This window comes from Argopecten irradians, chromosome 3 (genome assembly GCF_041381155.1).
Source record: "Argopecten irradians isolate NY chromosome 3, Ai_NY, whole genome shotgun sequence".
NCBI lineage: Eukaryota > Metazoa > Mollusca > Bivalvia > Pectinida > Pectinidae > Argopecten > Argopecten irradians.
The window spans coordinates 4,691,787-4,717,214 of record NC_091136.1 but is presented as its reverse complement, the minus strand read 5'-3'; the positions used below and the strand labels follow the sequence as shown (position 1 = coordinate 4,717,214).

General features: G+C 34.4%; 2 protein-coding genes and 1 long non-coding RNA gene across 3 annotated transcripts in view; 2 read left to right on the top strand and 1 right to left on the bottom strand.

The window, feature by feature from the left end:
* Window positions 1-2,239: 2,239 nt before the first annotated feature.
* Window positions 2,240-17,272, top strand: LOC138317342 (uncharacterized). Its single transcript, XM_069258933.1, has 8 exons — window positions 2,240-2,396; window positions 10,447-10,537; window positions 11,322-11,588; window positions 11,947-12,021; window positions 13,365-13,469; window positions 14,744-14,875; window positions 15,321-15,401; window positions 15,992-17,272. Exons 2-8 carry the CDS (start codon window positions 10,469-10,471, stop codon window positions 16,157-16,159), a joined length of 897 nt encoding a protein of 298 aa, XP_069115034.1. The 5' UTR covers window positions 2,240-2,396; window positions 10,447-10,468; the 3' UTR covers window positions 16,160-17,272.
* The window catches only part of LOC138317343 (uncharacterized), a 471,671-nt gene continuing 449,091 nt past the window's right edge, over window positions 2,849-25,428 (top strand). Inside the window, exon 1 of the mRNA XM_069258938.1 lies at window positions 2,849-2,853. The gene's annotated coding sequence lies outside the window, so the exon portion shown is untranslated. The remainder of the gene's footprint in view (window positions 2,854-25,428) is intronic.
* LOC138317341 (uncharacterized) overlaps window positions 22,686-25,428 on the bottom strand; it is an 82,184-nt gene continuing 79,441 nt past the window's right edge. The window contains exon 7 of the long non-coding RNA XR_011207758.1: window positions 22,686-24,044. This is a non-coding gene — a long non-coding RNA (uncharacterized lncRNA). The remainder of the gene's footprint in view (window positions 24,045-25,428) is intronic.

Here is a 25,428-nt window from a genome sequence, read left to right as displayed (position 1 = left end):
TGCTATTTAATAAGTGTCCATTTTTATCTCCGCACATAATCGGTGACAAAAATTAATCAAGAGTGATTTTGTGTCAATTTACATAAAACAGTCACAACAAAAGTAAACAATTTAATGTAAACAAAACTCCTAATTTTGAATAAATTCTTGACACAAAGCACTTATAATAATCGTTCAAGTGAGACAATTTTACTATGAATTGTTTACTCTGGTACACTTGATGAATCATTTTTGTGAATAGGAATTCCAGATTCATCTTCGTCTGAAATAATTGAACACTTGTTGCTGTGTTTTGAAGAACATGTTCTGTTTTACTTATCAAATGATTGCTAATCACTTGCACATATTGTGAAGTAGCAAAAATACCATCCCGGAAAAATCCGATCATAGTCCCACTTACGGTTGCATATGGTCCGGAACTACTCATATGTGTATGCTAATTTATCAGAATAGTTTAATTACAAACATGTTCTTGCCACAGGATCAGGTAAATGGACAAATAATTAGATAATAAAACCATACGATAAATCCTTATTATTTTCTTGTTCGAAGAGTGTCCTCCTCAACAACCAATTCCCCTGTGATGTATTTTCATTTTTTGTTTGACACATCAGTTTATTTCCTTACATCTAAAACAATTAAAAAAAATTGACAAAGCGATATAGCAAACACACAAGCAAACAAACACGCGGTTTTCCACAGGAAAGTTCAGAGATAAAGATAATTAGTATTTCAGAAATTCAGAGAATTAAGGACATTATGGAAAAATTTACAGATGCTCCACCCCACCACCACTTCCACCTAAAGATGGCTGTACCCACCGCCACCGAGAGAATAAATGATAATCTTATATGAACACTAGTTGGTGTTGAATCGTTGTATAAATAATGGCATAATTAACAACAAAAAAAACTTAAACTAACATAAAATTAATTGTTTTTGTGGCCTTTTGTGCATGCAACATCTACTTTTCTTCATTATTCTATATAAGATAATAGTGCAGGAGGGTTGAATTAATTATATTTCCTTCATATTTTTAACCTGAAGTAAAATTAGAAACTCGCGCAACAAAAACAAATGGTGGTAATGGTGTAAAGAGTAAGTAACTTTTTTAACTGAAGAAAAATACAAAATCGTCTGCTCCTGTTTTTGATAGTGTAAAAATAACATTTGTCAGCGGTGGAGCATCTTTAACAGAACTTCAGAGAAATTCAACGGAATTCAGAGACAATGAAGAATTAATTACGATTTTTTGGAAGACAATAAAACAGGAATAAACCGGGACACAGGGTTTCGTAAAACTTAAACAAGTAAAAACACACAGGGTTTCGTGAGAGGCAGTGAAACTATGGTTCAAAGAATTAGAAGTCAGAAGACCACCCGATATCAACAAATTCAGAGACAACAGTGATCAAGGAAACGCATGTCGACGAATACTTCTGCAAAGTATTGTGGTCTACAATATATTTTTGTCTTGTACGGTTACCATATTTCGGTCGAAATTACTCAAAATGATTCTTGGTCTTCTTAAAGAAATCAATCATCTTTAGCATATGGCGTATCTATTGCGCAATACCCAACAAATATGCCGAGAGTTTTAACTTGTCTATTGACGAATGGCAGTTAATTTTTGTTACCAAAATACCTCTGTACCCAAATTTTCACAGCAAATATTGCTTATTTGTACAAATGACTGCTGGAATGCACGTGTAATTGAATGTCTAACTTAAAAAGTATAATATTATCAGTTGATATCACGGCGTTTGTCAAATTGTTCTTCATCATGATCTGTCCATTTACAACTTATATTTTTATGTCCATTTTGTTACGTGTCGAAGAAAAGTTTTGAATTAACAGTTCCAGGTTAATTCCATTATACTGAATTTTAAGATAAAGTTATCGAGTTACGTTTATCTCTCTGTTTTATCGGTAAAAGACAATTTTATTATCTATTTAACAGAAACGTTTTCTTTGCTCAAATTTAATCCTCTCGTGTTTAGAAATAAGAATCCTTTAGCAGTTTTTGAAGTAAAATGAAGACCGACTGTGACTCTAATTGGCATTAACTTATGGTTTTTGGCCAGATAATTCAAACCACCGTGCCATTGTCTATGTACATGCATATGACGTCAGCCATTGTCCGTAAATTCGTTAAATGTCCTGTGTTTATTCCTATGTACATCGACAACCCAGTACGTATACATTAAATACCCCTGACTGCCCGTGTTATTGTTTCGAGCCAGAAATCATTGAAGCACTTCATACCTTTTCAGATCCAACTTGAACGATTTAATTATAGACTAGAATGAAGACGCCATATTTGTTTGCCATCTAATCTTAAAACAATATGGGATAAATCCATCATATGTGATATATTGCGTCTCCAACTTTTAAAAGTAAGTATATCATTATGTACATATATCAAAGATTATCGCTTCATAGTTATTTATTCTGATGTTCATTTCAAAAATCGAAATTTCAAACAAAATATGTCACAGAATCTAAATGTGATTGTTTATAAGACATACGGTTTAATACTTATAAATCGCATTCTTGGCAATAATATAAATGGGATGTGGATATGAAACTTTCGTGTTAATTATCCTTGATCATCATTTCAGGAATATGTACCTTATCGTAGATAAATAATCATTTCGGTGTCTATTGTACCTGAAAGAGATTATCGCTAGACAGGTACATAAATGGTACAATCTGAATGTCTTCTATTTTCTATAAATCTATTGTTCTTAATACGGTCCTCACCTTTAGGGATAGTTTTTTTTGTTTGAAATATGTATAAATGGTCAGAAGAAAGGTGAGGGGGTTCACACCCGGTAATTAATCCTAATCACGGTTTCAAGGCTTCCAAATAGGTATCTAAAACTTAAAATAATATATCTATATGTAAATCAATAAAATACAGATATGAAAACATTTCGCTGTATTTCAAAATATTTACGCTAGAAATATGGGATATGATATGCTTGAATCTGCGCAGATACTTTGGAACACACAAAGTCCAATAAAAGTTACAAGGAGTCCAAGGAAATAAAATCGAGAGATTAACCAGAGAAAGTTTCGCGTGACTATTATAACAATCGTTTTCTTCGTTGGTCAATTTTAGATGATTGGTTCAAAAATCAGGTTTTAAATGACTTTACAGTTTAAGAAAAATGATGTTTTTTCTTATATGACTACTATAAAGAGAATATCTAGTCGAGTTTCAGAATCTTTAATTTGAATCCTTGTGCATAACAGAAGGTCTGACAGGGATATAGTCAAGTTTGAAACAATGTGGATGCAGTGTATTACTCCCTGCTAAATCCCCTCCAATGCAACTTACCCCGGAACAATTAAAATATCCAGGGTATCGTTTCACAAAGCTTCGTAACTTACGAACGTTCGTAAATATTTACGAAAACGTTACGCAAAAACTTACGAAATTCGTAAGTGCGTTTCACAAAGGTGTTCGTAACTTTTTTTGCGTAACTTACGAAAAGACGTAGGAATCCTCGTTCCTACTGGCATGAATTTCTGGTGAATCTAAAATAAGATATGTGAAATTCTTTGCAAATATAGGAGGAGTTATTTGTGCCATTTATTGAAAAAATAGCGTTTATAATAAAGTGTTGAGAAAATATGTTATTAAAAATATATAATCTTTCTTGAAATGTGCATTTAATTGAAAATAAACTTGAACTGCATGTTTTCATCTTGTGGCATAATATATATATATGTTTTGTGATGTCATCTCTGATTGGCCGATACCTCTGTCCATAGAATGATGGAATGAGGGAATGATGCACAATATATTTAATGTCATTCTTAAGAAGGTTTGTAAACCTATTGGTGACAGCAAATGGCTTTAGAGTGTGTGCGCTCTTAGGTAAGTACGAAGAATGTTGGCTTTTTTGCATTTTTTTTTTTTTTGGTGGGGGTGGGGGGGGCGTTATTTTGGGGGCTGAAACCTCTTTTAGTGGATTTTGAGAATATCAATGAAATTTGTCTATAATCTTATGATCTTTATTTGCCCCCTTCACGAATTCAGGAAGAGTGGCGCCGGACTCAGGTCGCGGTACATATGTAGCTACCATAGAATACCCGTGCAACCCACATTCTATGAAAACTCATATTTCTTTTACCTGAAATGAAACTATCAAAATCAAAGGGACAGTTATGACGAACTTTTATGTAATCACTAATTTATTTTGACTTCATTTATAAGATATGCGTCAAAAATGCATTTAGACTAGACTACCTCGAATTATTAAACGTTAGCGTTGATTATTGTCTAATCATACCGTAATGGAAATGGGCTAGTAGTTTAAGTTACATTTAGCGAGCTTACATTTCACGGTGAGAGCGGTGATCAAGGTTTTGTGACTCCAAACTTAAATGTGAAAGTCATATTTCTTTTATAATTATTACGACATAAAACTTAAAGCTGAAGTTAAACTGTAAGATTTGTGTAAAAGAAATGCAGAATTATCTTCACTTTGCCAAGAGACACAGCATTTTGATAATATTGTTTTCACGATGATTTGAAGAGTCGGACACCAAAAATGTATAAACCGGATTCCAGAAATAAAGGCAGTATAAATTAGAGATATATTATATATTATAGTTATACATCATACGACTGTATTTTTCTACTCGTTTAAACTTCATTCTCTGTTTCTTTCAACTCTGACCATAAAGCAGCCTCTATATATATATCTGGCCCGTTCCACCCTCTCCCCAGCTCACTTAACGATTCACCATCTACAAAATGTACCGTTAAGGCGTGTAAAGTGCTGGTTTGGGAGCTTTGTTTCGAGTGACAACCTAGACTGGCTTCGAATATCACTCTTGGTCATAGTACAAATTTCAATCAGTTGACAATCGTCGACGGCATCGGTATATTTAGGATGAGTTGTGTGATATGTGGTGTAAGACAGATATTGTTTTAAAGTACACAATTTCATACATTTCAGCGAAAATTAGAATTAAGATTAGGATTTTGATTTTATATTTTGTACATTTAAAAAATATTTTCTGTGTGTTTCTAAGCCTGGATCTTTCAATCTCGTTTTATTAAGCAAAATTCCTTTTCATTCTCTTTGTAACGTTCATGATACGTTAGGATATAAAAACATGTTCTTCCCAAAATACATTGCTTCACAAATATTTTGTTACGTCAAATATATCAAGAAAATTCGAGTCGTGAATTCTGCACAACATTCTGTACAACATGCACATAAATAAAACTATAATATTACGAATCAAAACATTTATTTTTAACTCTTGATATAATACATGCAAATTAAAACCCATCCGATCTTTGAAGTTCAGAAGTGCCTTATAGTTAAACTACCCAAGGGTGGATGGTGGGCGAGATGTCACCAGAAATATAATTAGTCGTTACTATGACCAAATTGTATGTCACATTTAAAAGAGCTATTTACATATGCAAATGAATATTAAACTTCATTTTCATTAATTGGTCACAAGGATAATAAAAATAGCACCAATATCGAGTAAATAAGCCATTGAAAAACGTTCATTTCTTAAACTCTCCTTGAAAATTGTATTAGCGGTCCTTTGTTTATACATATATTATAAAGCAAGTTATTTAAAAAAGTTTGATTTTATATAAGTATATTATTATATTGCATATGAAGAATAAGTTATTATTCTTCTATTGTTTTAGATTTACATTAAATAAACATCACCTTTTATACTGTGGCCGTAAAGCACCACATGTACAGTCCAGTGCCTATTTGCGTCACGTAATGTGCGGACACGCTTCCTCATGGGTGGGCGTGCACGTGCAAGGACAGGGTCAAGCAGGGTCAATGTGACACACTCACCAAATCCAATCACTCGCCTCTCGCATACGTCAATCATAAAACAACTTACACACAGATTTACATGTACCGGACATTACATGAACACAGGGACATGTAAATTAGGACAGGGACACAGGGAAAGTTTAGAATTAATGACCATACACAGCGCAAGTAAAAACTATATAATACGATATTATATATATGGTTGAATTAAACCTTGAAAATTGTATACATAACATCACAGTTTAAAATATTCATAGAGAAAGATCCAGTAATCCAAAAATGTAAAGGAATCAAAACAGAATTCATTAGATAGAAATCAATATTTACAAAAATTTATCACCTTGGCCAGTGTCCAAGGGTAATATCCAGCATCTATAGCATTAACTAGAATTTCTCCCTGCCAAGTGGAAACAAAACATTCCTGACTGCGATATAATCTAAATTTATTATATTTGACTGCTAACTTGCTAGTATTGCTTACAATTCTACTTATTAAATGGTAAACCATAAGTTAATACACCATTAGTAGCTGTAGAGATTAAATATTAATTTTCACATCAGGAGTGGTCTTGCTCACTATGACTTCTCCCACTGCTCTAAATGTCTAAACGTAACTGACCAAAGGTTTCCAAATTCTCCATACACTTAGAACAGGCTCGTCTGGACCTTGTATGGACAAAAAAGTCCTCAATCGACACACACCCCTGACTGTTTCGGGAGAATTCCCTGTTACCAAAGTTAAGCGCGCCAGCGACAGTGGACAATGTACCTGGGTGATGAAGCTAACAAGTAATATCTCGTCAAGTAAAAATATATAGCCATGGATAGCAGCGTATTTTATTGACTCTTTGTCCGTCGTAATGTTCTGTTTATATTGCAGCATGATTATCCGTAATTTCCTGTTTGCCAATATACCTACGTTCTAATCGTCACCTCTAGAGTAGACTTCCCTAACTCCCCTGATCTCTTACCTATATAACCCTTCCTAGTCGCCTTTCAGCTGAGCAGCTTTGTAGGGCAAAGTGTCTAACCGTAAGGCTTTTGGGCATAGAGAAAGCATCACAGTCTCAGAATCTGTAAAAATGCCTCTACACTAAGTCTTGGGTGCAAACCAAACATTAGGTAATGAGGGGAATATCCAGTGGGTCTCATGTTTTGTAGCATTATATGCGTGAAACAAGAGGAGCCTCGTAAGATTTCCAATTGGATTTTTGTTCTGTCCTCCATTGTACTACATTTTTAGCAAGTTTGGTTGAACCGTTTCGACCATCGCCATTGCCTTAGGAATAATAATAGTTTTATTCCACTCAGCATCTTGCAAAGTTCCTTAATAACTTTGAGGTCACTGTGGATTCGGGCCGGAAAGCTGTAGTGGACAATGGAACTTGTTGTACAACACCCTGTGGCGGTGGTACTCGCTAACTGGTTCCTGGTTGGATTGCTGGGCATAGCGGGTGAAATGGTCACGTGGATAACCAGCACATTTTCGTAGCCCCCGCTTTGACCTTTCCAAGGTCAAATTAATGCAGCGTAGTTCATTTGGTCGAGAACTTTGGTCATGGTTAACCAAACTCTGCTTTTGGGGACAGTAGGGGTTTTTCTACGAGGTTCCACCTGTACCACCGCTTTCGACCGCCATCTGAGTTTACGTGGCGGCATCAGAAGCCAGGCCAAAAAAACCGGCGCTTTGCCAACCAGTTTGTCGGTCACGTCCCTGATGGACCGACATCTTCATGCACTCCTGGAACCTTCTCTCTATATGCTCAGGAATGACGCTAGTCTGCTGAATGATTATCAATGGTGGCTGTTTCTATACAACACGCCCTTACGCCGTTCAAGAACAACGCCGCCACTTCCCGCATATACTGCCGCACTTCTCAGTGTTGTGTCTCAGAAAAACACTCCTTCAATCAGGTCGAACCCCTCCTGACAAAATGTATAACCCTCCTGAGATGTTTATCTAAGGACTGTTGTTCTTTCCAATCATTTACACTTAGCCATATCTGAGGATGTCATTCTCTGTATCATTCTCTGTCACAGATTCAGCTAATGGCAATAGTCGCGCAAATCACAGCCACAGGAAACTGCTCTCACAACATCAGGGAAAACTTCCTCTAGGCAGATTATGTCGCCTTGACAACCCATCATGCGTCCCCATTACAGACGGCCCGCTCGTATAGGAATAATTTAAAGTTATAGTTTGAGAGTGAGGCTAACCACCTATGGCTTGCTGCGTCCAGCTTTGCAGTGGTCGTCACATAGGTTAGAGGGTTGTTATCTGTACGTACCTCAAAAGTGTGCCAAATTGAAGATCACTGGAACTTGTCAGTGAAGGGACCATTTGAGACAAAGAAATACCAAACTTATGAGCTGGGTAGTTCCTCTGCTGGGGACGTAATCATCGGACCTAGCATACGCTATTACCCGTTCTGGCCCTTGGATTTTCGGTACCAGTACGGCACCTAAACCTTCTATGAGGCATCCGTGTTAACAATTTGCAAAGGCTTAGTAAGAAGTCTGCATATGCTAACACTGGTGGAAGATGATACAAGACAAACCAAGGTATCAAAAGCTCGTCTGTTTGACAACCCCCCATACCCAGGGATAATCTTTTTCTTGGCCCCTTGGAGAATTTGTTGGGTACAGTGTCCAACAAGGCAGATCGTTTAAAGGTTTGTATGCTTTAGCATAATTCCTTAATGAACCTCTGTTAGTTACCACTGTAAACCTAGAAAGACGCAAGGTTTTGACATTGACTGATCGGCATGTCTTTAATGCTGAATGGTTCTCTGGGTTCAGTTTGAATCCCTTCTCAGAACCTATGTGGGCCAGGTAGCGACCATGAGTTTTAAAGAACTCGCACTTAGGACCCTTTCAGCTTTAAGCGTGTTGTCTCAAGCTCGTTCAACACACCTTCCAGTCTTTTGAGGTGTTCCTCAAAGGTGTCTGAAAATCTGTGAATATCATCAGAAAAATTAAACATTCCTTAAGATGAGTGGATGAAAAGAGGAAGCTAGTTAATTATCTTGCTTTATATATATATATCACAAAGTATATCTCAAGTTTAATCTAGCCCTACCAAGATCGACTGCTCCCGGCATAATTCGCAGAACTATTTCATTAGACAAACGTCGGTCGATTCCGGCATCCTAATACAATACAAGTATAAATCTTTTGAGCAACCGATCAAAGTGAACAGATTATTTGTAATCAGGTGGAATTCCAACATCATGGCAGGCAAAGCAACATATTATAATAGCTACCGGATTGTAGAAAATAATTGTACATGTACATGGATTATATATAAGTTTTTCTTAATAACAATTATTATATTAGGACATTTTCAGATTCTTTAATTTACGAAATACTAATTTTTAGAGTTATATTATTTTCACATATGATACTAACAAGTTTTTATGCTACAAATTTTAATATCCCGGTCTCTGTTCAAAATAGTTTCGATATTGAGTCTTGAAAATATGTAATCGGGGAAGAAGATTTGAGAACATGGACAATATCGAATATTATCGGTAGCATAATAATATACATCAAGAATAAAAGAGCACAAAGAGTGGAGCCCTGGCAAACCCCTGTTAAATTTATATTCAAATAAGATGAACATATTTTAATATTTTATGTCATAAACAGAAATCAAAAATACAATGTACGGAAATACTGAAATATATTACTTTGTTAAAACCGAAAACATATTCATTATATTTTTTCCCTTAAAAAGGCAAATAAGTGAATGGGGAATGCCGGCGAGACAATTTGAGCTATATTCTCTGCAGATGAAAAATACTTTCGAATAAATACAAATTAAAAAGGATTTTTAGGTTAAAGTCGATGACTTAATACGTCCCCACCCGAGACTTTACTAAGCTATCCAATACGTGTAATACATCACGGATTTCATTTCGGTGCACTACACCAGAACGAAACGAATATTGGCTTGTATTTTCGACATAAATATACCTGTTTAGCATGTCAATTTGAAACATTTTTGTTCAACACTTTGAGTTGGCCGTTACTCCCTCTATGAAAGGCATAACAACTTTGTAAAGCGTGTATATTTTCATAAAATAATGATCGGACGTAATTTTCTTGCCGGCTCCCGTTATTTAATTTTGATAACAATTGATGATTTAAATGTTCTGTTTATTTATTTATTTTTATTTATTTATTTATTTATTATTTAAACATACTCCACCGCCGACAGAGCATAAATGATATTCATCATTTGAACAATAATAGTGTTTAATCGTGTGTATATATGCCTAATTAATACAAAAAATAATATAAAATAAATTCTTTCGCCTTTGGTGCATGCGCAATCAGTACTTCATTCCATATAGGATATAGTGTCACGGAATTTTTTCGGGATGCAATTAATTATTTTTCATATTTTTAACTTGAAGTAAAAGCAGAAGCTCCAACTTTTCAATGGTGGTAATGGTGTAAAGTATGTAACTTTTGTAACTGAAGAAAAATACCCAATCGTCTGCTCCTGTTTTTGATAGTGAAAAATTACCATTTGTCAGCGGTGGAGCATCTTTAATTATTCATTTTTGCATAATTATTGTATTGTAATTTTAACACACGTTTATTTTGTTAGCCTTCTGACGACGTGACCAAATATGGGTTGTGTGGGGTGTTGTGGAGGACTAGGCAGATGCTGTTTATGTCTTTTAAACACCATCTTTATCGTAAGTATACAAAACTAATAATCATTTCAACTTGGTAAGAAACGTATGCCTGTTTTATCGTCATATAACCGGATATTTTGGTGGCTAAACAAATTCTGTTAGAACGACAAAGTTGAATTCATTTCATCAAAATACACAATCTAACATTATCAATACAACCATTTCCCATGGTGTCAAGTTAATATTGATCTAGATACTGTGGTGTTTGATTTCGCCCATGTCGCTCTTTACTTGGCGCGTTGTCGCTCTTTACTTGGCGCATTGTCCCTCTTTGTTGGTGCAATGCCGTACTGTCGCATGGCGGGGTCGCCAATATGACAGTTTAACATGGACGAAATCAGTCACCATAAGATACTATTTTCCATTGTGTCAAGTTGATTTTAATATTCACATTCCGGACGTGGATACCGTTCCCGTCATGTTCATCATAAGATAATCTTTACTGAACTTTTTCATCCCAAAAAGACACGTTTGAACAGCTCAAATTCAAACACTGGAAATGAATGAGTTTATCATGACCTTGACCTATATATGTACTCATGACCTTGACCTATATATGTACTTTTTTCATTCAGGGTATGTATATAAATGACATTGACCTATACGATTCTCCATGGTACAGGTAAAAGTTTTTTTTTTCGTTGTGTTTACCTAATCTGTACTATGACCTTGACCCAAGAATTGTTCTACTTTGTGTGTACTTAATTCATAAATGCTATGACCTTGACCTATGAATTGTTCCCCATTGAGTATACTTTATCTATACATATTGACCTTGACCTAGATACTGTTCGCTGTGGTATTACTCCTGGTGTCAGCTATATGGATCTACCCGGATATCCCTTTAGCCCTGGAGATGTACGAGGGCGAGGTCCTGGACGAGATGAGGAACATTAGCTTGGTCACGGTTGATGCCGAGTGGCACATCACCAAGTTAAGCCTTTTTACCATGTTCCTGTATCTCGTGTGGAGTGTGACCGGAGTCGGCATCCTTCTTAGTCTCTGTGGCTGTGTGGGCGCGTGTTGTAAAACTCCAAAGTGCGTCTGTGCGGTGAGTATATAGTATTCGAGATTTTAATGTACAATGGAAATTGGCGACATTGGAGACTAGAAAGAAATTGCAAATACAAAGGTCAAAATCTTTATCTTTAACGAAGGTCAAAGGTATGAAAGTGTTTGGCGGTGAAGGAAAGCCAAGTGAAAGAACAAGAAAGAAAACAACCAATCTTTGTGCATAATATCTGCAGATTGTCGTATGTAGATCTATACTAAAATGTAAAAGATTCAGAAAACAAAATTTCAGTTTATAGGGTTATAGGGCGTAGTTGGAAGACGTTACACGATGTAATTATGAGATTAAAACAATGTTGACAAACTTTGTCGTTTCTTTTGGTGTTTATCATTTTCAGTATTCCATCCTCGTCCTGATCCTTGCCATCGTACAAGCTGTGGTGATGATCTTACTTCCGTTGGAGTCAAATCCTGTAAGTAGCCATGCTTTCGTATCTTTCTGTCATATTAGATAATGATAATGCACAGTTTTAGTTTCTATAAGATGCAATTCAGTATTTTTGGCCAAAACGTCAGCATTAATATTGAAGAGTCACTTGGTTAACATGTCAAGATCTTGTTTTGAAATTATGAAGCAATTCTATGAAATAAAATAGTACATGTATAACTTGAGCCAAGGTCATTCAAATTAAGAATATTCATGTTTTGAGCAAAATGGTTTATAACAAAAACAAGAAGCCATTGTCAAGAGGTCGAAAGACAAGGTCAAGGGGAACGACAGGTCAAGATGTTTATATGAAAGAAAGAATGTCCACAATAAAATAGAGTAAACTTACACCTTAGATCAAAGTAAAAATCAACTCAAACGTGAAGGTTGAATTTTGCATGACTTTCAGTACTATTTTGTGAAGACATTATGAAGGTTTTGTAGACTACTAATGCCATCCTGAAGTGTTATTGAATGAGTTCTGATCTCTCAGTGTCAAATGACTTCTGGTCAAAAGCACGAGGTCAAACATCAATAGAATTAAAATTGACAGAGCAAGAGAAAAGTTCGTTATAATCAATATTACCCACAAAATGTCAAGGTCAGATTTTGCTATTTCGTTGATATTGTAAAACTATCTATGATGGGGATAAATCATGATGGACCTTAGATTTAGACCAATTAAAGATCGAAACATTGATGGTAGTTTTACTAGCACTGAAATTCAAGTGAATAGTCGGGCAAAGAAAACCAGTCTAAATGCGTTCATTGGCCTTCCAAAAGTTCTCACATATTAATGCGACGGTCAAGGTCTGCTTACGTTTCCCAGTTCTGACCATTGAAATAAAGAAGAGGTGAAAACATTGAAAGCGAGGCTGCGTGGAAATGTAACCACGGGCATAGTCAGCCGGGAGGACGTTTTAGGATTCCTATACTTTAAATTAATTTCTACGTGCGCAGACAGATTTTGACGAGAAAGTTTATTTTTCTATCCCATAAGAAATTATTCTGGATACATTCACACCATTTTTACCGACTTTAGCCATCCTTGCCCGACTGTTCACTTTAATGCATTACCGATTTTTTTATTGAGCAATAAAATCACACTTCAGTATATGCTACATAATAATAAGTAAAACACAGTCCATCTTTCCAGCTTGTATTATACTCCATTTGCATTAATCTGATTTGAACTTAATAATTTCCTTTATCTGAACACAATTATTTTCCAAAATCTAATTAACGCCCCCTTCAGTACTTTCAGTATTTTGATTTCTTTTTGTCAAACTTGTGTTGAGTTATAAACGGTCCATTGTTCTATAATTTCAGTATTACACACAGATGGTCAGCGCTCTGGACACAAGCTTTACCAAGTACAGCGGCCTTGGGGGAGGGACAGATGATGATAATGGCTGGACGTTCATTATGTGGAAAGTATGAAGATATATAATGATACAAATGTAAAAGTTTAAAGGCCCAATATGCGGAACTTTTCATGTAATCACAAACATATACAATGATGGAACATTCTACCAATGACCTAAAATAAAGATGAAAGACATGTATTATGACATCATTTCATGCAGATAAACTTGTGGTATCCAACGGTCAAAAATCGTATTGTACATAAATGTAAACCTACCTGCCCTCTTGAAACAGTCGCTGTTGCATATATAGGTCCACAGGGACCTGACACAAATCTCTAACCAACAGTGTATAGATATATGTATGTGTGTATGTGTATTATAGTATCAAGGGTATGAACTCTATGGTAGAGAAAAACGAACAATTTTTTTTTAATCCGAGCTGGGTTTTTTTTTCCCATTAAGGGCTCTACATATCAGTGGCGCATATCTTACCTAAAGAGAAATAATTGATACTATAATACATATGTATGCAGTTAATTAGAAATTCGTGCCAGGTCCCTGTGTATAACATTAAAAAGTTTGTGTTTTGCCAGTGCAATCGGGTCACAACATTGTATATCATAAAGTCTTATAGGCCTATAGCCTATATCGATCAGGTCATGTGATATTTTCCTAAATTCGAAAGTTTCTGTGAACTTCTTCGCATATCGTTTCGGTTTGTGGGCCAAAAAGTTTTTGTTTTTTTTTTAATGTTTTATTTCACACTTCACAGTTTGTCTCAGTAACATCTTACCTGGCTTAAGTATACATTTTATGCAAAGAAAACCTGGCAATTTTCTTGTAAATGTTTGTGATTACAAAAAAGAAGAAGAAGAAAAATTAGTATATTGGGCCTTTAATAGAATTAAGCATTCCTTATCACTTCGTATTAACGTATCATATAATTTATGTGTGAATGGAATGGAATCTTACTTTATATCTGTGTGAGGGTTGTGCATTTTCGATACTCCAGGGGTTACTATCACTGACACTATACCAACCCCTGGAATATTTCATAGTAAAAGCCCAACTTCAAAGCAACTTGGTCAACTACAGGGTACCATTATCCAATTCCTTGGATGTACATCAAAAGATAAAATTACCGTGTCTTAAATTTTACTAGTATATAGTTCTGGGATGGATATAACATCAGTGAAAATAACCCATGGAGTATCAAGGATGAGGGATGTGATGTCATCAAGGAAATCTAACTTTAAATATCTTGTGAGTGTAAATATGTCTAAGGGATGCTATTTTTTTTTGGTATTAATGACATGACTAATGTGCCTGACTTTATTCCAGTACGAATGTTGTGGGGTCAAAGGTTACGAGAAATCAGAGACTTTCCTTCAGTCCATCTCATCTACAAAGTCCTGCTGTCCACCAAGTTTCATAAGAGAAAACAAATGTACAACATCTAACATGTATGATGTGGTAAGTTGGTAATCTTTCAGAATTGATTCAATAATTTCTCTTAACTTAATTATGGTTCCTTTCAACTTTTGTGTCCCAAGCTCAAACCGTACAGATTGGAAAGTTTCCAGATTGCAAGATATTATGTACAAATCAACTGATATTCTGTCCGGATTGTGAGTTTTCTGAATGAAAAGATTAAAAAACTGAACAAAATAATAATAAAACTGATTTAAACTATTGACATTTAAATTTTTTTTCTTTCTCAAAGTTAAAATTATTTTAGAAAGAAAAACAGTCTTAATTTACTTAATCAAATCTTGAACAAACAAGTAATTATGGCTTAATCAATAAAATCTGATATAATGGATTACAAGTTGATGGGACATAATTTTTTATAAAAAAGATGTTAGATTCTACTGTTGACTAAATTTGCCACACTAAGCTGAAGTTTTCCTTTTACCAGGGATGTGCCAACAAGTTATACGAGACCACAGCTGGCTCAGGAGGCTATATGATGATTGGTCCGTATCTCATCGCAGGCCAGGTAGGTGTTCTGGTAAATCAAGAGGTTTTTCGATGGATTGTCTCCCTTTATTTACTACCTTACTGAAGTGGACTTTATGTTTAAGTGGATTTATACTCGCTATGTAGCCAGACGAGTTATTTTTTCGGAACAAAATAGTTTGTGGATTTGACTTCAGACAATGGTAATTAGATTTTTGTAAATTACATTTTGTTTTCTGAGCTATGTTGTATATCATACACTTATTTCTAAATGCTTCATAGCTCAAAGTTTTGTAACCCAATAAGTGCCCAGGACACTCAAACAATTGAAGCAAGTGGGCACTTTTAGTAGACACAAATTTGGACTAGCTAGCATAAAATTATTCTACAAAGTAAGACTTAAATCAATTTGCAAAAGAAGGAGTAAGGAAACCAACACAGTTTTCATATTTTGATAATTTGAAGTAAGTGAAAATTGAAACCTAAAAAAAGGGTTGGGGCACTTATAGTGTCAAATATGGTCTACACAGTATACAACGAAGGATAAACTTAAAATAGAAGAACAGTCAATGTTTGTCTAGGTCCAGATGAATAAATTTGACATTCCGATCTAATATCTCACTATTTTAGGTTTTGCTGGTCCTGTTTGGGTGTTGTGTAGTCCTGAAAGCTCAGCTGAATCAGAAAGTGGCCGACGAACTGGAGGAAAGGAAACCACAAGAACGTCTACCAGTTAAACGCACTCATGACAAGTTACCACCCAAAGAAAACCACTTCGCCATATCAGTTGTATACTAGAATAGGAAAAATGTGTCCAACACAATCATTGGTTATAAATTGATGTTATTGCATAGTAAACTGCTTTAGTTCTGCGTTTTTTATATTAAGCAACTTTGTTAATTTAACAATTTTCATGAATACGTGATTAAGGGCTATCTTTTTGTAATTACGCTTTATACATTTATTTCAGAAACATTTGACTTTTGTGTTTGAGCTCTCTCAGGAAATTACACAAACACATAGTACAGTACTAATTACAAGAACAATCTCATCATATTGGACTGTTATATATTGTATAATATGTACCAGGACAGGAGAAAATGTAGAGGTCAGATAAGGGTTCAAACCCGAGACCTCTGAACACTAGCCTGATAATCTACCAACTGAACTACCTATTCACAGATGATCGATTCAGTCCATTTTTGCTGCAGTATATATCTTGCGCTATTGAAAACAATTAAAAGATTGCAAAATTATTATCAAATGTCAATTGAAGTTCATGATTCTATTAAAATTTGTTTTGAAATTATACAAGTATACATTTATAAATGTCAAATGTGTATGTATTTTGATAATTATAGCTTAATATGGCTACTGTAACTATAATTCTGCAATGATGTGAGCCATGTAAGTTTCATTACTTGTACATTTTTGTGTAAATAATTACATTGTGCTTGTTGATCTTGAAATTTTATCACAATTATCTCGAACACCTAGGTTACTTACAAAACCATCCAACATATGTGCCTTATAAGTTTGACATTGAATTCTAATTTTAATCTCTGACCAAATTGAGATCTATCATTTACAGCATGGGTTGATGACAAGAGCAAGCTTTCTGGGAACAGCTTTGCAAATAACATTTCAAAAATATAATTTTTGTAGCATTTTTAAATTATGAGAAAAAAACGCTGCAGTGGGCCTGGTATGTAAATGACATTGAAGTGTCCTCTATTACAAGGTTAACATTTTTAAAACTGAAATATTTTGGTAGGCATTATCTTAGTACATTGTCAGGTGTATAAACAAAAAAATATGGATTTAAAAATAAATATACAGAAAGTACACATCAATGTATATATAACACATGCTCCGTAGAAATCATGATTATTGTTTTTTAAGACAGAAAACTTTTTATAGTTTTTAATGTTTTGTTTTGTTGATATGAAATACATTGTTGTGTTTCTTGTTTTATTTGGAATTAATAAAAAAAAAAAAATTCTGTTTGGTTTTACTTTTGTTACACAGTGAGACCACTTCTAAACTCAAGAGCTGCATGTATGGATATTCAGATCACCACAAGTACTTTAACAAGATAGTCTTTTTCAAGTAATAAAACATGTGTAATCTTCACTTTACATGTAAATATGTCAGATTATAGAGTTTTATGAAAAACACAGAAAATACATATGGTACCCGACTTCATTAAGTGTGCTGACTGAGGAATCAAACTTAGGTCTTCATGACCAGGTCTACTATAGCATGCTTCATCAGCTGAATGGCAGAGACCATATTTAACACTAAATATTGTACATTATTAGTCATTCAGACAAAAATTCTTAAAACAATTAGCAAATTTTGTAATTTATCAGCCAAGATTTCAGAGATAATCAGAGTCTGGCATTGTTTCCTCTATACCACTTACCATATGTTGCACAGACAAAACAAAAAAAATCATGATTATCTCCCTTATACCAACACATGAACAAACTAGATTAAACTGCTATTTTCTCAAAAACAATAATATTTTTCACAATTTTGTATTTAAAATTTCATCTTAATTTCTATGTACCCCTTATTTTAACAAGAGCTGTTGGAGAACAGCAAAGCTCGCCTATTCAGAAGAAGTTGATGTTCAAGTATTTACTATTTAAACATGGAAATATGACAAATTAACAGACTAAAAAAAAATCCTAAAGGGCCCCAAATTGGTTGTATTATCACGTTCAGCATCCATAAACATTAGGAAAATAAAATCATAAACATTTATGATGACTTAAGCTTAAACAATTGACGAAACAGAAACTTGCTCAAAAACTTGAACATGAAATGGGACGCCAACGATGGCGCCGGGGCGACAACATTAGCTCCCCCTATTCTTCGAATAGGCGAGCTAACAAATTAGGTACACAAGTCTAGTAATTAATTTTGTTTCATTAATGTATTTCTGTCTTCTCATTTCTTCTGATTTGTTTGTTATGATGCTCTTTCACTGTACTTTCCAAGTGACATATCATTTGTGTACATCTGCAGTCTTATGGATGGATGACAGACCTTCTATCTTAGCTACAACTTTAATGAACCCTCATCAAATCAGAATTGTTGTCATTAACACAACATTTTAATTAATCACAGTATTCCTAAATTAGTTTGCTTTTATTTTACATAGAAAGACAAGGTTCTTGATATTTGTATGTGAAAGACCAAAAGACAGTGTTTGTTTATCAAAAACGCAAAATAACTGATAATGAAGTATGGTCTAAATTTGTCACAGGAGTATGGGCTACTATTGTCCCCAGAAAGTCATTTTTCTATATACAACTTAAGATAGTCCTAAACCAGAGGGTGAAAAGTTTGTTCTTTAGGACAGACAGGTCTAGTGGACAAATCTAAATTTAACATTAGTGGTCAAATCTGTGTTAACAATGCAAGCAACATCTTGCATATACAATGTATAGTACTTTTATTATTAGAGAGTGAACGACGAATGCAACCTAGTGGTTGAATCTAATTAGAATTGAAGAAGATAACTTCATTTGGATGTAAAAAAGACTTTAATTCTTTATACCAAAACCACAATATTGTACAGCATGGTAATATACATCAAAGTGTAATTATATAATAAAATTAAATATTTCCATGATCACAATAGTGTTAGCTTAGAACATTATATTCACTGACATTAGTTTTGGTAACAACCAGTTAAAGGATAATCATGCATTTTCATTATTTAATAAAAAATAAAAGTAAATGAAGTGATACATGAATCAGTAAATCGATCACCAATGAAATGCTTTAGTACTTCAGAAAATCTTGATGCTTGGTCCATGTAATCAATGGCATCTATTTTTGTATCGCTTAGTTCTGAATTTAAACAAGATTAAAATTTCATACACTGACAAAAATCAATCAACAATGGTCGATCATAGGATAAAAACAAAATTTTAAATTGGCCCATTTGCAACACACATTTTTCGGACTGGTTTTGGTGTAAATAATTCTGACTTATACATGTTTAATAACTTCGAGTTAAACAAAATGACCTAAAGCAAAACTGACTGATCTTGAGCGAGACAGAATGACCTTGAGCAAGACTATAGACTGACCTGAAGCGAGATAGAATGACCTTTGAGTAAGACAGACTGACCTTGAGTGAAACAGAATGACCTTGAGCAAGACTAGACTGACCTTGGTTGAGATAGAATGACCTTGAAAGAGACAGAATGACCTTCAGCAAGTAAAGACTGACCTTGAACGAGACATAATGACCTTGACTGTTCTAGTCGTGTAAGACACACCCACCCTAATCCCAAGGCCAAAACCTGGGACGCCGTGATCTCAAGTTATGGTCTCAGGGAGAGGGTAAGGGTCACAAGTACAGCAACCATTATAGATACCAAAGCAACAATAATACCATAGCAACCAGTATAAATACCATAGCAACCGGTATAAGTAACATTACAACAAGTATAAATTCCATAGCAACCAGTATAGATACCATAACAAGTATAGATACCATAGCAATCAGTATAAATAAATATCAACTAGTATAAATATAATAGAAACCAGTATAAATATTATAACAAGTATAAATAAATATCAACCAGTATAAATATAATAGAAACCAGTATAATTACCATAGCAACCAGCATACACACCAAACAACAGGTACCAGATACCATATAGCAACAAACCACAAACGAGTGTAAATAACAATTGCTTTAGTTTTAAAAGAAAAACCAGCTAATGTAAACATAACAAAACCATTGTTGCTATAACAACCAGTGTAAATATCACAGCAACAAGTTAAATTACTTTGAGTAATGATCATGCAAAGTTGTTTTTTTGGTAAAACTCAAAATGAATTAGTTTTTTATGATATGTGGTACAAAAGAAATGAAATGAAATGAGTAATGAATTTCTGTTAGCACAGGATGTTTCATCTATACTAGACTCCAATACACAATATAAATGAAATTCTTATTGAACATTTTTGAGTCATCATGGTGTGTTAATAATGAGGAAACTGAATGATAGTACATGTATTGTCAGAGGTTCACATTATCTCCCTTAGACCAGACTGTGACACAGCTAGTATGGAGATTGAAGAGGAACAGTAGTGTGACTAAACCTTCAGGCAGTATTCTTCAACGTTATCATGTTTTAAAATATAACCCTATAATGAAACAATTCAAAGAATCAGTCACTCAGGGGATCATGCCATAGCGTCATCAAAAGCTTAAAAAACAATTGATTACAGAATACAAAAGTGAAAATATAAGTCATAAAAAAAGTCAACAGTTGAAATTTTAAAGCATGTCCATTTGGTAAAAATATATCTCATAGTTTTTTGTAGTAATACTTGACAGTTACAGTTTTGTTTTTCAACTACAACTCCTTGTATTTTATTCAAATACTAATTAAATGAACAAGACCAAATAAAATCAAATTATTCATACAAGAAGATATTTCAAATCTATTTGAGACGTTAATAAACGCACATAAGATATATTTCAGTAAGAGACTTTTCCTCATTAAGTGAACTTAATATTTAGAGATTTAAAATGTCCTCTCAGTTGTCTACCAATTAACACGCACATTTAACTACAACATAATCAGTCATTTCACAATTACAAACTATTTTAGCAGCTATTCATAAATGGCAATAATATTAAAAGGACACCAGTTACTAAGATGTCTATTCCATGAGCCAACCAAAACAAATATTTTCTCTAAATAAATACTGTACATGGTGTCTACAAAAATGTATATTACCATTTCATTGTTAAACATGAAGTTAACAATTATGCTGTTGAAATAAATTGTCACACGTGTTTTCATTACAATATCCCTTTTCATCAAGAAGTTTTTAAAGAATTTCTAAATTCTTAAATTCTCTACACAAAAAGAAACCAATTATCTCCCTTGCACTAATACATTTTTCAGTCAAACTTCAAATTTTCCAAATCATACTATATCATACGTATAGTAAATGAGGTTGAATTTTTTCACTTCAAACATAATCAGGCAAAGTTAAATTTTTATTATAGGTATACATAATATATGTAATAATTAAAGTGCAATTCATACTGATAGGAATAGTAATAAAATGTTCAAACTTTTATATTAACAATATCTGTTTTCTGATAGTGTCATCAATTTAAAAACAATAAAAAGCTATGAACAGCCATAAAAAACTTTTGGTCATATAGCAAAAGAATACAGTAAAACCTCGTTATATTGCCACCCGTTTTACCGCAAAACCCGCTTATCACCATGAATTTATTCAGAACGGATTTCCCACCGTACAAATACACCCGTTATTACGCCAAACCCGCCTACCGCCATCCGCCATCACATTCGCGGAACAAATGATTAAAATAACACTATAAAGACCTCGTCAATATCGCCAAATTCGGTTAATAGGGACACATGTTTTCGTAAGGTGCTCGACTGCCGACCGACAGGTAATCAGCTACACACATTATGGCCGCGTGTACGATCGTGTGTACACAGTGAAATCAATGAACCATGGGTAGACCTTTGTTATTGTTTTAAAAGTAGGTGTCGCAAGTGGTGGTGAATAAAACTCACTTCTGTACATGTGTTTTACGTACTATTAACGTTAGTTGTTTATATTATTGACAAAAAGGAACCCACAAGTCTGTTTCTCGATATCGCCGTTCGTTTATATTGGACCATAAAATGCAACTAGCAATTTCAAGAGCGATATAAATATTACGTACGTGCAGAAGAATCCGCCATTTATATTATATTAGTAAGATCAAAACGTCGTCTGAGTGCCGTTTAGTACCGGAGTAACTGTTTTGATATTTGCAGACATGTGCGCGGAAGTGAGGTCACTGCGCTTGTTTCAGAACTTCTATTCTTTGTTTCCGGGCGGGATTTATCATGTAACCGAGAAAATCCCAGCTAGCAGGCAATATTAAGGCACAATACTTGGTAACGCAAACGAGTCCGGTCACATAAAGCTGACATTTTTATTGAAAGACTACTATCGAAATTTACTTTGATTTTGGAACTATTCATATTACAAAATACGAAGTGGCCGTACAGTACACATACTGACTAAAAAGTCTGTTTCAGTACAGTAGGCTATATAGTACGGCATCGGATTACTACCTATATTTCAACAACAAATCTGATATACCGCCAAACTCTATATATATCGCCAAAATATAGGAAAACAGAAAGTGGCGATATAATGGGGTTTTACTGTACTTTGAAACAAATACAAAGTTTTTCAGTAATACAAGATTGAGATAACGAGGATTTACAGCTGAATATTTAATTTATAAGCATTAAAACTGTTTACATTGATAAAACTACATTTTTGTTCAGAATTGACGGCACAAATGCCAAAGAAATAACTGCAGAAATATCTGTAGACATTTCAGCTCTTTGACTCTCAACAGCATCTGTCCAATCAGAAGTATTGCTGAAATGGATTGTCCAATCAGAAGCATCGTTAGAAGGATCTGTCCAATCAGAAGCATCGTAAGAATGATCTGTCCAATCAGAAGTATCGCTGAAATGGATCTATCCAATCAGAAGCATCGTTAGAATGATCTGTCCAATCAGAAGCATCGTTAGAATGATCTGTCCAATCAGAAGTATCGTTAGAATGATCTGTCCAATCAGAAGTATCGGTGAAATGGATCTGTCCAATCAGAAGTATCGTTAGAATGATCTGTCCAATCAGAAGTATCGTTAGAATGATCTGTCCAATGAGAAGTATCGTTAGAATCTGTCCAATTAGAAGTATCGCTGAAAAGCATCTGTCCAATCAGAAGTATCGTTAGAATGATCTGTCCAATCAGAAGTATCGTTAGAATGATCTGTCCAATCAGAAGTATCGTTAGAATGATCTGTCCAATCAGAAGTATCAGTGAAATGGATCTATCCAATCAGAAGCATCGTTAGAATGATCTGTCCAATCAGAAGTATCGTTAGAATGATCTGTCTAATCAGAAGTATCACTGAAAAATAAAAAAGATAATTTCATATTAATGTTGTATTTCCAAAACAACAGTAACAAATTTCTCAACCAAAGAAATTTTGAGCTTTTAATTTAAATAATTTATCTAAGTCAGCTATAATCTAAACAAAAAGATGATCTTGTAATGTAAATCACTTATCACCAATCATTTATGAAGTTTCTGGGGTTTCTTACAAGAAAACACAAACACACATATTGCACACCAATTTGCAGGAGAAAATGGAAATTTTCGGACTATTTCTGCCTTGTCTGTCTCTGAGAAAGAAAGTGACTATAAAGTCATGTTGAGCCGTTGCCAGTAGCTACACTGACCAGTCTGGCCGTAATGGACATTAGAGAGTGGTGCTAAGGGCAGATAATTCTCAGGTGACAAAGCCATTTGGTTTACGGTGAGTAAGACAGAATTGATTAGCGTTAAAACACTCGGTTCAGACAAACTGTCATCCTGGTCTCGGCATAATAACCGGTCATCTATCAACTGATTATCGTCAGGGTGACGTCCTGGTGATGCCAGAGTTGTCTGTCCTTGCAGTGTCTATTTCTGTCTCGAATCCAAGTTGTTGACATCTTCCATTTTCTATGTCCAGTCTGCGATTGCCATGGCGATAGTATATATCTTAGTTGCAGCATTACTTCATGACAATGCACTCGTGACAGGTCATCCTGCAAAACAACCATAAAAGGGTTTTTAAATACCATAGGAGCATTATGTTAGCATTATTCACCGCAAAACACTCTGGGACATGATCATAATGCTATCATCATATATACTGGGTACAGAATAAAACAAGTGTTGATTTAGTTACAGAACACCTCCTGTCCCTAAAGACGATCTTACACCGATAACAGTACACTCTACATGTAAGTATTAAAGGACACATGACACCCTTCCTGTCTCCAGAAGTACAGACAGTAGTAGTTTATAGGTAGGACAGTGTTACATCATTATTTATAATTACACAGTACACACTTAAGTCCTTTGCTCCCTACTTAATTCATGTCTGCCCCTTTTTATATCTGCAAGAAAGACTCATCAATGAATGGGTCTAAATATCAAAACTTCCGCACCACCATAGCATTTGTTTGGGATTTTGTTCATTTTCTGTGGAACAGAGTTGTAAATTGATGCTCTATAAGAATTTTGTTCATTTCCATGAAACAGTACTTCCCAATAATCATGATTGGTCCAAGGGAACATTACTTCCATTGACAACCCTTGAAGTATACACAGAAACATAAATCCCCACCCTGGTATCTATATAAATGTATGTCTTGTTTCATTCAATGGGACATGCTATTTAGCAATTATCCTGCAGGTTTGTATATCTAATCACTAGCTATTTATCAAAAGTCACATTTATACAACAGCTGTATGACAAATTACTATAAGTTTTATTTTCCAATATAGTAGACTTTGGTAAATGTGTATAACGCCCAGGAAATTGATCCATTGTTCATCAATTTCACACCCTTTAGAAGACAATATCAAATTGACACATGGAAGATGTATGTCAAGTCAACGCTTTAAATTATGACACCTCAGAAAGATGGCTCTTGTCTGTTATTGAGCAAAATGCCTAGATAATAACACCAATATGATGAGTTGACCACTTCAGATTTACATGCAGATCAATTCCTCGACACTGTTTTTGGCAGAAGTTGGAGATTGATCAATGGGCTGTAACACCAGATAAGGGGTTGGGTATGTCATTGTAGCTGTCGGGCAAGGAAAGGGTAAAATTATGAAGAGTTTTAAAGATAAAATGGTTAAATCTAATTTATTAATATTTGATTTGTCTCCATGGATTTTCAAAAACGGTGAAAACAAATTACCAGATAAATAGTGATCCAAGGTCCTTCTGGATTTATGGCAGAAGAATAAGTTATGATTTTTCCTATGAGAACATATTTATATTTCATTACCTTTGTAAAATTATAGGCCACCAGAAGATTTCTTTAAAGATGCTCCATCCCCGACAGGGCATAAATGATATTCATCATTTGAACAATAATTGGTATTTAATCGTGTTTATATCCTGTATATGTC